Source organism: Microcaecilia unicolor, chromosome 1 (assembly GCF_901765095.1).
Source record: "Microcaecilia unicolor chromosome 1, aMicUni1.1, whole genome shotgun sequence".
In the NCBI taxonomy this organism is placed as follows: Eukaryota; Metazoa; Chordata; class Amphibia; order Gymnophiona; family Siphonopidae; genus Microcaecilia; species Microcaecilia unicolor.
Genome location: NC_044031.1, coordinates 30,233,496 through 30,250,742, shown reverse-complemented (window position 1 = coordinate 30,250,742; position 17,247 = coordinate 30,233,496). Strand labels below are relative to the sequence as shown.

The window sequence follows — 17,247 nt, the reverse complement described above, 5'->3', positions numbered from 1 at the left end:
CGATATTTAGTGCTATTTAACTGGCCAGGAATGGCTCCTACTTTCTTACCCATCTATATGTTACAACTTTGCATTACCCTTCACTACCAATTATATTCTACTACATATTATGTTGACATTGTAATTAGTATATTGTTTTTGAATATTTTTACCGCTGTAATTGCCTATTGCTCGTGTTTGATCTATTCTTACTGTACACTGCCTTGAAACTCCTTCAAAAAGGCGGTAAATAAATCCTAATAAAAAAAAATAAAAATATCTGGTTACGCTCCCCGTGGTTCGTTGGGTATGGGCGGACAGAAGTGTGACGTCAATGGAAATATGTTTAATATGAGAATCTCTATATATAAAAGGCACCACCAACGTTCTAAATGAAGCCTCCAGCCGGAAGTGTGAAGGGGGAGAGATATCCGGTTTCCCCATGAGTGTCTGCCCCGCCCTCGCTCTCTCTGTAACACAAACAGTGAAGGAAAACACAGCAAAGCACGAAATCAAATCGCTCTCTCTGTAACAGTGAAGAACTCAGAGGGGAGAGAGGGCAGAAGCCCTCACTATCTCTGTAACACAAACACAGCAGGAAACTTAACACTGAAGGACTCGACTCCGAGGGGGGAGGGGACAGACAGCACAGGGGAAGGGAGAGAGGGCAGAGACACACACACTCCCACATGCACACAGAAGAAAACCTTGCTAGCCCCCGTTTCATTTGCATCAGAAACGGGGCTTTTTTACTAGTGTTAATATGTTTGCCCTCCCCTTATGAATAACTACTACCCCTGCCCTCAAGAAAAGCATTGTTTTGAAAATGTCAGACTAGGTGATGTTTATATGCCAAAAGTTTAATAAAGAGGTAATCTATATATACCCCACAGTTCACACTTTAATATTTTCTATCTAGTTGTAAAATAAACACAGATTTGTTGGGATGGCCAACACAGGTTTGTGCATGTTGATGTGGTTTGCAAGAAGTGCTCTTACTTCCACAGCCCACGCTGAGAGATGAGGAGGTGGTAGTGGAGGTGGTGGACCTCACAATTGAAGAGAAGCACCCAGCCCGTTGTCCATGCCACCTCCCCCCATACCTTTCCTCCCCTCCCCCAAGGTCCGTGCCACAGCAGGAGAACTCAGGTGGGTGACACAGCTATTATGCATGGGAAGCAACATGGTTGAGCATCTGTCGCAAGTACTGAAGCGTATCACCTTCCAAACCCTTCCCTCCCCCCCCCCCCCAATACTGTCTATATTGTAAATACTCCTCCCTTACCCAGCTGTGCATATAGTTAATATCCCCTCCCTCGTTCCCCTGTACCCTTTTAAAATACTTCCCTCCTCCCTCCCCTGCTGTATATATTGTACATACCCCCTCCCTCCCTCCATTGAACCCTCCTGGCTATTGCTTCTTTTTCTTTCATATGCCGAAAATGTAAAATGTCAACATATTAAAAAACTACTTTTTGAACAATATTTTTTGTCCCTGGGTACATTTTCTCCCGCTTCATTAAAGATATATCATAGCTAGAAAACATTTTGGGGTTCGGAAATCAATGGCATCTCGGGGGGGGGGGGGGGGGGGGGGGGGGGAGGGTACCTGGTCAAAGAGACAGATCCAGTCCTGGGTTTACTATTGCCCTGGATGGGAGTAAAGCTGACCTGGCTTTTGTCTGTCCCCCTCGACCAGGAGCCATCTTGTAACTCAGCCTTGGAGAGGGCCTTATCTATTTTTTTTTTTTTACTTCATAAAATAAATCACTTTTTTTGTTCTACAATACATCTTTTGGAAAAAATGGTAAACATTTTATTAAAACAGTGTAATATTGTAATTTTGCACTCAGAAGATAAACAACTAAACAAAGCACTTAAGCTCTCAAGTGAAGGACTGTTCTATCAGCTTCTGTCGCACTGCATTTCCCTCGGCGACGTCAGATTCGATGGGTGAAGGGTATTTGTCCAACTCGGGTGGCATACTGACATTAATCTCAAGTTGATGCTTCAGTGCTATGTTGTGGAGCATGCAGCACACCGTCACAATGTCCGCCACCTTGTGAGGGGCGTACTGCAAGGATCCTACAGTAAGATGCAAGCAGCGGAAACGGCTCTTCAGTACTCTGAAAGTACGCTCGATGGTACACCTGGTCAACATGTGGGACTCGTTGTAGCGCCTCTCCGGTTCTGTGCGGGGTGCTGCGAGCGGAGTCATCAACCACGGCTTGCATCCGTATCCAGCATCCCCTAGAAGAACACAGCTGTCCATTAGTGAGGTAAAACAAATCACTCCAACGTAACCCCAACCCACAAGACCAGCCCTCCACCAATTTCCCAGTGCCATTTTTAAATTGGGATGGCTGCACACTCCTTGTCCCCCCACCTACCAGCTGTGCATCCATGCTTCCCCCCCTCCCCAGTCCTCCAAACCCCTTCCCCCATGAAGTACTGCACAATAACACTCACCCAGTAGCCATCCATAACCAAATTTACCATCTGCAAATTTCTGACCAAGGGCAGAGTTGGCGAGGATATACGAATCAAGGCAGCTCCCGGGGAACTTAGATACGACATCCAGAATCCTCAGGTTGGCATCACAGACCGCCTGGATGTTCAAGGAGAATCCAAGCTTGCGGTTGCGGTACATCATTTCTTCGTCTGATGGGGGGGTGAATAGCACATCGGTGCAGTCAATGGCACCCAAGACATGAGGCATGCCAGCAATCTGGAAAAAGTCCTGTTTTATCCCCTGCTGTTCGCCTTCCTCCTCAGGGAACTTGATATACTGCCTGACACGCTTTTTCAGGGCTTGCAGTACTTGGGTCAAATGTCTTGAGACAGTAGACTGGTCCACACCGCTGTTACCCCCAATTACATGCTGGAAGGTTCCGGTGGCAAGGAACTGCAGGACAGTCAGCAGCTTCTCCAGCCCAGGTACTGCATGAGACCGAGCTGTTGGTGGGTCGATATCAGCTCTGATCTCCTCATAAAGCTCATAAATAGCCATTCTGTTTAAATGGTAATCAGTTATCACTTTATTGTCCGACATTTGTTCCAAGTCCACCCGAGTGCGATACACACGGGTACGGAGACGGGGACGGGCATCCAGAGGCCTAATCACTGGCTGCTGTACCTCTCTCCTTTCCACTTCCTCTTCCCTGGGCTCACCATCTTCGCAGTCCTGTAAAAACCACAGGAGGAAACCTCCATCCATGTCTCCTGTTGCAGCTGAATGGAACCGCAAAGTACACGTGGAAGACAAACACACTTGTAAAGAATGGGCTTCTATTGTAGCGCTTGTTATGGTGAGAAAACAATCCCATAAGCCTTTGTTGTACTCTGCCAACATAAAGCAAACAATAGACGGACGTCAACTTTACTGGAACGCTGCAACAGGCAAACAATCCAAACTTAATACTTTCTTGCAACAAGCAGTTCCCTTGATTAAAAACAGTTCAACTTGCTGAAAGAGGTTTTGTGCTAATCTAGGACTTTAAGTGTAAGTTAACAGTCGGTTATAAATCCTAGGGTATTTACATATTTACAGTATCCACCCATAGGAGACAACTTTAAAAACTGATTGGAGGCACTCAACTCAGCCCAACTTACAAAGGCCATTATCAAGGAAATTAAAGCACACTGGGCTACCAACACAACTGGTCATGTCAGGTTGTCTCTAAATGAAGAGCACAGCAGGTGGTGAAACACACACAGATGACTTGTGGGTAAAAGCAGGGCCGCCGAGAGGGGGGGACAGGGGGGGCAAAAGTCCTTGGGCCCGGGCCTCCAGGGGGGGGGGCCCGGCACAGCCGCTGCAGTGTGGCCCGCCCGCCTCGCTCCGGAACTAACCTTAAGCCTCCTTCTTTCACTTCCCGCAAATAGCAGCAGGGTAGGCCACTCCTTCCTTCCGTGTCCCGCCTTCGCCTGACGTAACGTCCGCGAGGGCGGGGCACGGAAGGAAGAAGGAGAGGTCTGCCCTGCTGCTGTTTGCGCAAAGTGAAAGAAGGAGGCTTAAGGTTAGTTCTGGGCCCGGTAGCGGGTGGAGGGGGGGCCCGGTGACTTCAGTTGGGCGGCGACCTCGGGTGGGGGGGGCCCAGGGGTGGCCTTGTCCCGGGCCTGGCCCCAGCTCTCGGCGGCCCTGGGTAAAAGAAATGCTAGAAGTAGCACTGCAAGTCCCACCAGGCTCTCTTCCTCCCCAACCCAACTCACCACCACCAGTTTACCATCCTCCTCCCAGCCCATCTATACCACGCTCATGCTATGCCTTTCAGTCCACCCTGGCCCATATTCAACCCCTCCCAGCCAGTCCTCAATAGTCCCTCTTCCCTACCTAACCTGTGCACACCATACACTTTCTTTTCTCTCACACCATCCCCACGTCTTTCTCAGTCCCTCCCCACCTTAATGTCTTCTTCCTCCTCTCACCTTCTTACTCCGTTTTTCCCTCACTTCTTTCTCCCAGTACAGTTTGACTTTCGTTTTGGGGTAGGATGCTTAATACCGCCACCCTCCCTACCTACTTCACTTCCCCATTCTCTGCTCTCTACTTCCTCCTTACCTGACCAGCTTTGCCCTCTACTAATTCCTCCCCCTATTAGGTTCCCTCTCACTCTACCTTGGTCAGTGCCCCTCCCCTGCAGCCTAGGCTCACCCATCCCTTACACCGTCTAAGAAGATTCATCACACATTTTGAAATTTTTTATCGCCAGCCTTGTTGGGTAGACTGGATGGACCGTGTAGGTCTTTTTCTGACGTCATCTACTATGTTACTATGTTCCTGACGAGGATCGTATTCCTATTCCCCTTTTCCAGAACCCCAGACATCACCCATATCTGGAATTCATTGACTGAAATACAATAGCAGTTCCACATCCAGAAAGGCCCTTTGAGCTTCTCCACCACCTGCATGCACAAACCTTGGAAGCTCAGGAATCAGTTACTCCATAGGCCCCAGGGTCACATTTGCATGGGGTGCTTCCTGCCCTCAGACTGAAAAATCCCAAAGATCACATAGTAACATAGTAGATGACGGCAGAAAAAGACCTGCACGGTCCATCCAGTCTGCCCAACAAGATAAAATCATATGTGCTACTTTTTGTGTATACCCAACCACCAGCCCCGGCACAGACCATATAAGTCTGCTCAGCACTATCCCCGCCTCCTAACCACCAGTCCCGCCTCCCACCACCAGCTCTGGCACAGACCGTATAAGTCTGCCCAGCACTATCCCCGCCTCCCAACCACCAGCCCCGCCTCCCACCACCGGCTCTGCCACCCAATCACATGCTGAGCAGGAAAGCAGTGAACCCAAAGGCATGCATTCATATCAACCCAGTGTGTGCCAGTTTAAAGCTCTAGCAGTCATGGAATAAGTGGTTGGCTTCGGGAGCTGAGTTATCACTGACTCTAGTGCCTTCTGCAAAAATGGAAATTGGCACCTCATTTGGTGGTAACACTTTGGCACAATACCCCTTCCCTTCCTGGGGAAGGGGGAGCCTATTCCGAAAGGATGGGCTCCATCTTAACCAGAGTGGGACCAGGCTGCTGGCATCGGCGTTTAAGAAGGAGATAGAGCAGCTTTTAAACTAGAAATGGGGGGAAGGCCGACAGTCGCTCAAAAGAGCATGGTTCGGGATAAGGTATCTTTCAAAGATATCACCATAACAGGGAAGATAGAGTATCCTGATAGTGAGGTTGCAAAAGAGATTGTAGTAGATCGGGTATCCTTAAATAACAATAAAAATCAGACAAAAGATTGCCAATTAATACTGTCAAGTACTAAGCATGATGTACTTAGGAACAACAAACATAGTTTGAAATGTCTATATGCGAATGCCAGGAGCCTAAGAAATAAGATGGGGGAGTTGGAATATATTGCACTAAATGAAAAATTAGATATAATAGGCATCTCTGAGACCTGGTGGAAGGAGGATAACCAGTGGGACACTGTCATACCGGGGTACAAATTATATCGTAGTGATAGGGTGAATCGGATTGGTGGAGGGGTAGCATTGTATATTAACGAGAGCCTTGAATCAAATAGATTGAAAATTCTGCAGGAAACAAAACACTCCTTGGAATCACTGTGGATTGAAATTCCATGTGCAAAGGGGAAAAGGATAGTGATAGGAGTGTACTACCGTCCGCCTGGCCAGGACGGACAGACGGATGCGGAAATGTTAAAGGAAATCAGGGACGCAAACAAACTGGGCAACACAATAATAATGGGGGATTTCAATTACCCGCATATAGACTGGGTTAATGTAACATCTGTACACGCAAGGGACATAGGATTTCTTGATGAAATCAAGGACAGCTTCATGGAACAGCTAGTTCAGGAGCCGACAAGAGAAGGAAAAATACTAGACTTAGTCCTTAGTGGTGCTCATGATCTAGTGCAGGGGGTAACGATACGAGGGCCGCTTGATAACAGTGATCATAATATGATCGGTTTTGATATTGGCATTGAAGGAAGTGAAACTAGGAAATCAAGTACGCTAGCGTTTAACTATAGAAAAGGTGATTACGACAAAATGAGAAAAATGGTGAAAAAAAGACTGAAAGGAGCAGCTCGCAGAGTAAAAAACTTGCATCAGGCGTGGATGCTGTTTAAAAACACCATCCTGGAGGTTCAGGACAAATATATTCCACGTATTAGAAAAAAGGGAAAAAAGACTAAACGTCAGCCGGCGTGGCTAAACAGTAAGATAAAGGAAATCATTAGAGCCAAAAACAATCCTTCAGAAAGTGGAGAAGAGAACCAACTGAAAGTAACAGGATAGATCATAAGGAATGCCAAGCCAAATGCAAAGCGGAGATAAGGAGGGCAAAAAAGGACTTTGAGAAGAAATTAGCGTTGGAAGCAAAATACATAGTAAAAATTTTTTTAGATACATTAAAAGCAGGAAACCGGCCAAAGAGTCGGTTGGGCCGCTGGACGAAAATGGTGTTAAAGGGGCGATCAAGGAGGACAAAGCCGTAGCGGAGAAATTAAATGAATTCTTTGCTTCAGTCTTCACCAAGGAGGATTTGGGGGGGACACCGGTGCCGGAAAGAATATTTGAAGCGGGGGAGTCGGAGAAACTAAACAAATTCTCTGTAACCTTGGAGGATGTAATGGGTCAGTTCAGCAAGCTGAAGAGTAGTAAATCACCGGGACCTGATGGTATTCATCCCAGAGTATTAATAGAACTAAAAAATGAACTTGCGGAGCTACTGTTAGAAATATGCAATCTGTCCCTAAAATCGAGTGTAGTACTGGAAGACTGGAGGGTAGCCAATGTTACTCCGATTTTTAAGAAGGGTTCCAGAGGAGATCCGGGAAATTATAGACCGGTGAGTCTGACGTCGGTGCCGGGCAAGATGGTGGAGGCTATTATTAAGAATAAAATTGCAGAGCATATACAAAAACATGGACTGATGAGACAAAGTCAGCACGGATTTAGTGAAGGGAAGTCTTGCCTCACCAATCTAATGCATTTTTTTGAGGGGGTAAGCAAACATGTGGACAATGGGGAGCCGGTTGATATTGTATATCTGGATTTTCAGAAGGCGTTTGACAAAGTGCCGCACGAAAGACTCCTGAAGAAATTGCAGAGTCATGGAATCGGAGGTAGGGTATTATTATGGATTAAGAACTGGTTGAAAGATAGGAAGCAGAGAGTAGGATTGCGTGGCCAGTATTCTCAGTGGAGGAGGGTAGTTAGTGGGGTCCCGCAGGGGTCTGTGCTGGGTCCGTTGCTTTTTAATGTATTTATAAATGACCTAGAGATGGGAATAACTAGTGAGGTAATTAAATTCGCCGATGACACAAAATTATTCAGGGTCGTCAAGTCGCAGGAGGAATGTGAACGATTACAGGAGGACCTTGCGAGACTGGGAGAATGGGCGTGCAAGTGGCAGATGAAGTTCAATGTTGACAAGTGCAAAGTGATGCATGTGGGTAAGAGGAACCCGAATTATAGCTACGTCTTGCAAGGTTCCGCGTTAGGAGTTACGGATCAAGAAAGGGATCTGGGTGTCGTCGTCGATGATACGCTGAAACCTTCTGCTCAGTGTGCTGCTGCGGCTAGGAAAGCGAATAGAATGTTGGGTGTTATTAGGAAGGGTATGGAGTCCAGGTGTGCGGATGTTATAATGCCGTTGTATCGCTCCATGGTGCGACCGCACCTGGAGTATTGTGTTCAGTACTGGTCTCCGTATCTCAAAAAAGATATAGTAGAATTGGAAAAGGTACAGCGAAGGGCGACGAAAATGATAGTGGGGATGGGACGACTTTCCTATGAAGAGAGGCTGAGAAGGCTAGGGCTTTTCAGCTTGGAGAAGAGACGGCTGAGGGGAGATATGATAGAAGTGTATAAAATAATGAGTGGAATGGATCGGGTGGATGTGAAGCGACTGTTCACGCTATCCAAAAATACTAGGACTAGAGGGCATGAGTTGAAGCTACAGTGTGGTAAATTTAAAACGAATTGGAGAAAATTTTTCTTCACCCAACGTGTAATTAGACTCTGGAATTCGTTGCCGGAGAACGTGGTACGGGCGGTTAGCTTGACGGAGTTTAAAAAGGGGTTAGATAGATTCCTAAAGGACAAGTCCATAGACCGCTATTAAATGGACTTGGAAAAATTCCGCATTTTTAGGTATAACTTGTCTGGAATGTTTTTACGTTTGGGGAGCGTGCCAGGTGCCCTTGACCTGGATTGGCCACTGTCGGTGACAGGATGCTGGGCTAGATGGACCTTTGGTCTTTCCCAGTATGGCACTACTTATGTACTTATGTACTTTATTAGTGATGACTCCAGCATAACACTATATTAGGCCCTAGGCAAACATATATTTGTGAGCCTAACCCCCCCCCCCCATCATTTCATCTTTCCAAAAGTAGCAAGGGAAAGTACACAGCCAAGCTGTGGGTATCATCAAGGTTGCCAGGTGGGCGGTTTTACCGCCCAATTGGGCGGTTTTCCACGACCCGCCGCAGGAAATTTTTGCCCGCGGCGGGTTGCGGTTTTTTGGGCTGCTTTTTGGGCTTCAGGGCGGTTTTTTGGGCGGCTTTTTCGGCCGCGGTGGGCGGGGTTAGTGACGTTCTTGGGCGGGGTTAGTGACATTTTGGGCGGGGCCGATGATGTGGGAGGCGGGGCCGGTGACGGGGGAGGCGGGGCCGGTGACGGGGGAGGCGGGGTTGATGACGGCGGGGGTGATGACGTGGGGGCAGGGGTGTCAGGGGCGGGGTTTGAGTTTGGGCGGGTTTTGGGCTGGATTTTGGGCTCCTTTGGGTGGGAAAAAAATTTTCCACCTGGCAACACTGGGTATCATAGCATAATAGTTTGTGAGTGAGCACAGGGACTAAACAAGCCCATGCTTTGAATGGAGAGGCTTCATGGTTAGAGCTGGAGAGCTGCTAAGTTACCCAGTTCCAGATGGGAAATTCTGAGCCAGTCCTGGATTTCTGCAACTCTATCCTGGTACATTATAAAACCTGAAGTCCTGATTTCAATTGGTGGCATCAGGAACTACAACTAGAATACTGAATTGGGATATAACAGGTCTGGGCACGCTGTCAACTCTGCAGCAATGGGCTGAGAACAGGGATGCTGGACAAGTCATTTTCACTCTCCATTGACACCCAACAGACTGTACTTAACAAGGATCTGGGTTTTCTAGCCCATTATTTTATTTTATTTTTGTTACATTTGTACCCTGCGCTTTCCCACTCATGGCAGGCTCAATGCAGCTTACATGGGGCAATGGAGGGTTAAGTGACTTGCCCAGAGTCACAAGGAGCTGCCTGTGCCTGAAGTGGGAATCAAACTCAGTTCCTCAGGACCAAAGTCCACCACCCTAACCACTAGGCCACTCCTCCACTGTTGCTACTATTTGAGATTCTACATGGAATGTTGCTATTCCACTACCAACATTCCATGTAGAATCTCCAATAGTAGCAACATTCCATGTAGACGTCGGCCCTTGCAGATCACCAATGTGGCCGCGCAGGCTTCTGTTTCTGTGAGTCTGACGTCCTGCACATACGTGCAGGACGTCAGACTCACAGAAGCAGAAGCCTGCGCAGCCTTCTACATGGAATGTTGCTAGTGGAATAGCAACATTCCATGTAGAATCTCCAATAGTAGCAACATTCCATGTAGAATCTCCAATAGTATCTATTTTATTTTTGTTACATTTGTACCCCGCGCTTTCCCACTCATGGCAGGCTCAATGAGGCTTACATGGGGCACTGGAGGGTTAAGTGACTTGCCCAGAGTCACAAGGAGCTGCCGGTGCCTGAAGTGGGAATGGAACTCAGTTCCCCAGGACCAAAGTCCACCACCCTAACCACTAGGCCACTCCTCCATAAAGTTGTATTCCTCTGTTTATCACTCTCCTCTCAACTACCCACACCCATCCTGTTAGACTATCAATGAAATGAAATGCTTTGATGTACCCATGCATACCTCCTACCCACCCCCACCTTGCTAGACTATCATTGAAATGCTTTGAAGCTTCACTTATCTATACTATCAACTAACACATTTGCTTATTTCCAGTCTGACTAAGAAGGGCAACCTTCGAAAGCTAATCAAGAAATGTATTAAGTTATGTCCAATAAAAAAGGTATCATCTTATTTTCTTTTCTATGTTTTATTTTGTTTGATTTCTATTGATTGCCTCAGGTACAATTCAGATATTTCAAAAGCAAACTGCCTGAAAGAGTGATGTGTAAGGACCATGTGTCCAAGATATAAATATACAAAGTTTTACATGTGAAAAAAGGTTTAGAAATGGAAAAGGCAAAATAAAATGATTAGCATTTTTTGATGCTTCTGAAATGACATAGGCAGAATGGAGACAGTGCTCACAGGCATTCTGCCCAAGTAAATTCCCTGGCCTGAAAACTTCCCTTCACTTAATATATTCAACAGAGACAATGAAACATACACAAATGCATGCATGCATTCTTCAGCTAGATTTTTCTTTTTCTAGTACTGTCCTGCTGCTCATGTGCTCATCCAGGCACTGCCCCCTGCCCCCACCATCATGTACAATTCTTCCATTTGCTGACAGTTCTTTTCCACAGCTGATAGCAGACCCTTTACACTTTTCCCATTCTTCAGTCCTACTCCTATTCAACAATATTCCCCCCAAACCCCAGAACACTCACTGGTTCTGCAAACACCATCCCTCCACACAGACAGAGTCCTTGCTATTCAGCCCCGCCTTCCTCTGACTAGAAGCCTTCTCATTGGCTGGATCCTACCACAGCCTGTGCCCTGGAAGGGGGGAGAATAGAGAACTGTAGTGGGATAAACTCTGAAAAATATCCACACACTTAGCCATCCTTCTGGCTTTGAGACAGGTAATTTACAAATTTTTAGAATCCTGAAAAAAAATCTAGGTCCTTGGCAATCCTAGACTCCTGAATCCTAAGCACATCTGACTTGCCTCCCCCTAAACGTTTGGGCCTGAATCCTGCTCCGGATCACAGCTAGCACGTCACACATCATCGCTTTGATTGAGAACAGGAAATGGTGTGACCTAAAAAAATTGAAGCCAGTCACTTAGGTTAATTTATGTTTCCCTTTCCCTGTGCAGCTGCTGTTCTGTGTACACTCAAAACAAACCTATGAGCTGCTGCATCCACTTTGTCATTCTTTATCTGTTTATTTTTATTTAATCTCACTTATATTTTCAAACATGCCAGCTTGTGTAGCATACGGATATACACAGAGGAAGTATAATAACGGAATAATTTTTCATAGGTAGAGTAGTAATTTCTTATAAATTGTAATCAGTGTGTCATTTGGAGGGGCTAGGGGGACACCCTAGCATGTATTATATTTGTGCATAGAATTTTTTTTTCTCCTGGTAAAGGTCCTCTAAAACAGACATCATGTTATGAGAATCAGGTGCTCAACATCCAGAGTTTCTATCTATTTATTTACGTATTTATGACATTTATATCCCACGTCAAACATGAGTTATGTTGAAACCTGGGAGCATTTAAAATGTTTGTTTGTTTTTTCCTGTGCCTAGATCATAATAGAATGATGGTTTGTGGGAACCTGCTCCTTTTGTTTTGTGGAATGCAGTGGTATATTATAAAAATGCACTTAATGTTGTTTATTACTACTATTTAAATGAGAGATATTCATTAAATAGGGCAAAGCTACCTTCATGAAGAAGTCCAGAGTCAGTCTAAATGTGCCAGCATTTTCCAGTTCTGTGATATATATTTATTTCTTCCCTGACACTGTACAAAGCTCAGTTTCCCTCATAGCCCTTGCTGCTCAGACCCTCCTTCCTGTGACTAGAAGCTTTCTCATTGGCTGGATCCTACCTGGTGGGGGCAGGGATTCAAGAATTCACCTACCCTCTTCGGTGACCAACTTGCCCAAGACTTGAAGATCTACCAGGACGAGTATGGGCCGGTCGTCCAGTCTGTAAGTCTTCCCACGTGAAGGCAAACAACTGCTGGCTATCGGCAGCAAGAGGGATGGAGAAGAAAGCATCCTTCAGATCTATGACACTATACCACTTGGTTTGGGCTGGCACTTGGGCTAGAATGGAATATGGGTTAGGTACGAGGGCAACTATGTCAGCCACCTGGTTGTTAACCTTCCTCAGGTCTTGGACGGGTCTGTACTCTGATGTTCCTGGCTTCTTAACGGGCAGCAGTGGGGTGTTCCAAGCAGATCTGACTGGTTTAAGGACCCCTTGTTGAAGGAGTTTCTGTAGATGCGTTTGCATACTGTGTCGGGCTGCATAGGGGATGTGGTACTGTCCTTGGTTGACAATCTGGGCATTTGGTTTGAGTTCGACCCAGATGGGGATGGCGTTGATAGCAAGTCCGCCGGGGTTCACTTCTGCCCACACGCCGGGCACCCCAGCCATGAGGGTTCTTCTCTGCCGTGCGAAAGGGGTATCCTGGCAATAGCGGCAATCGTCAGGGCCTGCGAATAAGGGGGCGTGCAGTCTCCATTCTTCTTGTACAGGACAGATAAGTGTTACTGGCCGGTTTTCAAACTGGGCTTCTACTTCTCCCGTAGCCTTGAATCTTAAGGTGGCTTGGAGCTTGCACAGTAGGTCCCGGCCAATCAGGGGGACTGGACATTCGGGGATATGTATGAACTGATGAGACACCATCGTCCCTCCGATTTGGACATGGCGTTCCTTTAGGAGCGGGGCAGTGAGGGATTTTCCAGAGGCTCCCACAATCGGTATGGTTTCTTTCGTGGGAGGGGCTATGGCAGTGGTGATGACAGATCGTTGGGCACCAGTGTCTAATAGGGCCTTCATTAGTTGTGTCCCCACTCAGATTTCCACCAGAGGGTCAGTGGGACTCTGCTCTCCCAGTCACTTCATGCGGGATAGCCCCGGGCCGCGTCAAGGGCCATCTGCCATTCCTGTTGTTCAATGTGTCCCCGGCCACGGCCTCGGCCTCGCTGTCCTTGCCTGGGGCCTCGTGGGCGGTCGTCGTCCGCCCCTCTCGATTCTGGTCTCGTGGCTTCTCCGGGCAGTCCGCCCACCAGTGCCCTTCTTGTCGACAGTTGGCACACTGGTTCCGTCCTATGGGGGACCGCGTTCCTCTACCCCTTCGGCCCCTTCCTCTGCCGCGCGGTCTTGATCCCAGGCGCTCTTCCAACACCGCGGCCAGTACATCCGCATTCTCACGCATCCGTCTGCTTGCCTCTTTTCGAGCCTCGGATTTCTCTTCCTGATCGCGGTATCTGAACACGCGATCGGCTATGGCCTTCAGTTGGCTTATACTCATCCCTTCAAATCCTTCAGTCTTCTGGAGTTTCTTTCTTATGTCCGGTGCTGACTGACTGACAAAGCTCATGACCACTGTGGGGACATTTTTTGGATCCTCGAGATTTATTGGGCTGTGTCTCCTAAACGCTTCCATCAGGCGTTCTAGGAAATCCCCTGGGCTCTCATGCTTTTGTTGAACAACATTGTGAATTTTTCCCATATTAGTAATCTTCTGTTTGCCTTTTTTCAGGGCCGCCAGATAGGCCTGCTGGTATTGACGGGTGCGGGTTTGACCATCCTCCGTCCGATAGTCCCAATCAGGACGTGCGGTGGGCACCTCCCTTCTTAAGCAGTCCTCTATCTGCGCTTCATCCGGGTGGGCCCTCCGGACCGCTTCCTCCATATTCTGTTGTAGCAGGCGGCGTTCCTCAGTAGTCAAGATGTGGGCACTCAACTGCCTGAGATCACCCCAGGTTGGGTTGTAGCTGTATATTATGCCCTCTACCAGTTCTACAAGTTGTTCGGGTTTTTGGTCGTAGGAAGGCCCATGCATCTTCCAGTTATACAAGTCGGCACTAGAGAATGGGACGTGACTGTAGACTGTTGACTCGATGGGCTGGCCTCCCGGGGTCGGAGTGTATGTTGTTGATTGTCGGATTGGAAACAGGTCGGTGACATCCGCCCTCTTGCTTGGAGGGAGGGTACTTATCGGGCTCGACTGGGGAAATCGGGTTATCGTTTTTAATAACCCTCTGGCTCTTCCTGGAGGTTCCGGGGCCCGTTGATTCGGGAGTACTTGCTCGGGAAGTTTCTTCCGTGTCCGACTCTGGGCCGGAGGCCTCGGCGTTATTCTGGCCCTCTGTCAAGTTTGCGAGGTTGGGATATATGGGGCTGTAAGGGGGGGCGCTGCCTCCTCCTCGTAGGCCTCTACCGTACTGAGTATAGGGGCAGTCGGAGGAACCTTTTCGGGATTCTGGGGGCCCTGAACTTTCCCTCGGATTTCTTTCGGAGGTCTTGGTCTTGGGAGGGTACTGGAAGTACTGGTAGTACGGGGCGTGGCCTCCATGTTGGTAGTACAGGGCGTGGCTTCAGTGATAGGGGTGTTCCCTACGGCCTTCGCGACGGCAACGGTTGCCAGGTAGTTGAGAATATTGGGCGTGGTATGGGCTTTCAACTTGGTCTTGCGACCCTTCCTTTGGCTTATCACCATAAGGGTGGCCTTTTCCACCTTGTGCTGGGCCCAGACCGGCGGGTTCCGGACTACATCAAGCCACCCCTCCACATATGGGATATCCTCGGGACAGCCTGGATTTCCCTCAACTATAACCACATTCATGACTGCCGCCACTTTTTCATATTCGAATGACCCTTCTGGTGGCCAATCGACAAATCTCCCTAACCCGGGCCACATAAACTGACATCGCTGTATCATCCCAGCTTTACTGCATTGTTCCTGGTCGAACACTTCGCTAAAGTGTTCCGTCATTAAGTCTAATGGAGTAGACCCACCCCCGTCCATCCTAACCTGAGTGCGAAAGGATAGGAGACAGACAAAGGGGGAAAGGGATGGTGGAGGAGTAAGGGGTCTCGTTCCACTGGACACAAAAGGGTCAACAGCCGGCCTGACCGGAATGCGGTCACCCGATCCGAAACTGCAGGCCCACTCACTCAACTTTCATACGCCACAAGAAACCCTCCCGTTTGGTTCCTTCGCAGAGCCTAGTGGGTTTCGGGACCTAGTCCGTATTAGCCACTGGCCAAGAGGGTGATCAAGCCTCTTCTTCGACCCTTTACCGGGCCGGTCACTACCCAGAGTATACTCGCCTGTCCGCCTTCTTCGGACGTGGCCTGTTGGCGCGCTTCCCTCCGGAGTTCAAGGGAAAAAAAAGAAAAGGTGCCTTGCCGGAACCACAATGCCCCACCACCAGTCAGCCGGCGTCTATCAGCCCTCCTTCGGGAGATGGACGCTGAAATCAGCGGTGGCCACTTACCACCGTCTCGGAGGGGGGCAGATTACCTGACCCGACCGCGGCGGGGGAGGGGAAAGAATATAATCCGTTTCCCTCTATGTGCTCCTGGCTGGCTCGCCAGAAAATGTAACAGAATCTTCGGCTAAGTAAATCAGGAGACAAGAGGCAAATGGTTCCGAAAACGAGGCAGCTTTATTGCTAGCAATGAACAGTACTGAGTTCAGTCTCAGGATACTGCGTCACGAGCGTCACCTGACACTCGTTCTTATACAGATTACTGGTCATGCGCATAAAACGCATCATACATCACACATACACATGCGCAGTACAGGCACATGCGCAATACATTAGTAGTTCTGTAGTTCTCACAGAGAAAAGATACGTCAGTTTCATAGCTTTCATAGAAATTGTTACTTTGCAAGAAATGTAACTTATTGCAGTGTTCCAGCACATTTACACAATACAGCCTCTATGCCTGGATCACGAGACTGCGCTGGCAGAGCCAGCTGCCTTCCCTACAATCCTAAATTGCTGACTACTACAACTTGTTATCTAGCTGCTGGTTAACAAATACATACTACTAGTAAAAGTCCAAACTGCACAGGTTTAGGTCTTAGAGGCAGATGCAGCAACCAAACGTAAAAAAATCTAAATCGTTAAAGTCCCTAACGATTTTAAAATAACGAAAAATGCACCAAAAAAAAAAGTCACACATGCTGAGATCGGTATTGAAACGTACAATGTATCAAAGAATCACAATACACATCGTTAATCGGCCCCCAAATCATGCGCAGAGCAGCCAAGCGTTATGTTAGCAGCTCTGCGCATGCCACAAACAGTCAAAACACAGTCAAATCACAAGCATATGGCTCCCAAATCAAAACAAAAATAAAAAAAAAGGGTCGGGAGGGGGCAAGGGCGCTCATCAGGAGCGTCCTGTACGGACGGCCTTGCCCCCCCCCCGCTGCTCCCCACTTTCCGCCGCTCCCCCCACCCCGAAAAAAGCAAAATTCAAGCAGCCCCTGCCCCCCTCCCTTCCTCACTACTCTCTCACCTCAGCTCCGCCTCCCGACATCCTCCGTCCTGTGCCCCGCCCCCTTTTGGGGTCGTCGCCGCCATTCCCCTCCTCCATCGGGCCCCCCTCCCTCTTACCGGGCCCGTGCAGCGCCTCTCTCCTCTGTCCGAAGGCGCTGCACGGGCAAGAAGAAAGCTGATGCCTGCCTTCGCCCAGCTTCGATGGCGCGTCTTTCTCCTGCTGGGCCCGCCCCTGTCTGACGTCAGTAACCTGGCTACGGAGCCTAGCTCAGCAACTCCAGGAGCCACGGACACAGGCAGCTACTTTAGAACGTTGGTGGTGAGAATTATTATATAGGATCTCTCTGACCTCATGTGCAACTTTCTTTAAAGTAGTCACCTTACTTTCTAACTCTTCTTACTCTCTTACTTATCTATATATTCCATCTTTCCTTTACCCTAGCGCTATAGAAATGCTGGGTGACAGGAGAATTAAATCAAGGACGTGCTATGGACGTCATCTACTTAG

At 48.2% G+C, this 17,247-nt stretch overlaps 1 protein-coding gene across 1 annotated transcript; it reads right to left on the bottom strand.

Annotated features, from left to right (window-relative positions):
* Nucleotides 1-1,810: 1,810 nt before the first annotated feature.
* On the bottom strand, nucleotides 1,811-11,180 carry LOC115464382 (putative nuclease HARBI1). The gene is made up of 3 exons (XM_030194770.1): nucleotides 11,144-11,180; nucleotides 2,449-3,321; nucleotides 1,811-2,229 (listed from the first exon to the last, which is right to left on the bottom strand). The coding sequence occupies exons 2-3, from the start codon at nucleotides 3,194-3,196 to the stop codon at nucleotides 1,865-1,867; spliced, it is 1,113 nt and encodes a 370-aa protein (XP_030050630.1). The 5' UTR covers nucleotides 3,197-3,321; nucleotides 11,144-11,180; the 3' UTR covers nucleotides 1,811-1,864.
* Between the last annotated feature and the right edge of the window lie 6,067 nt (nucleotides 11,181-17,247).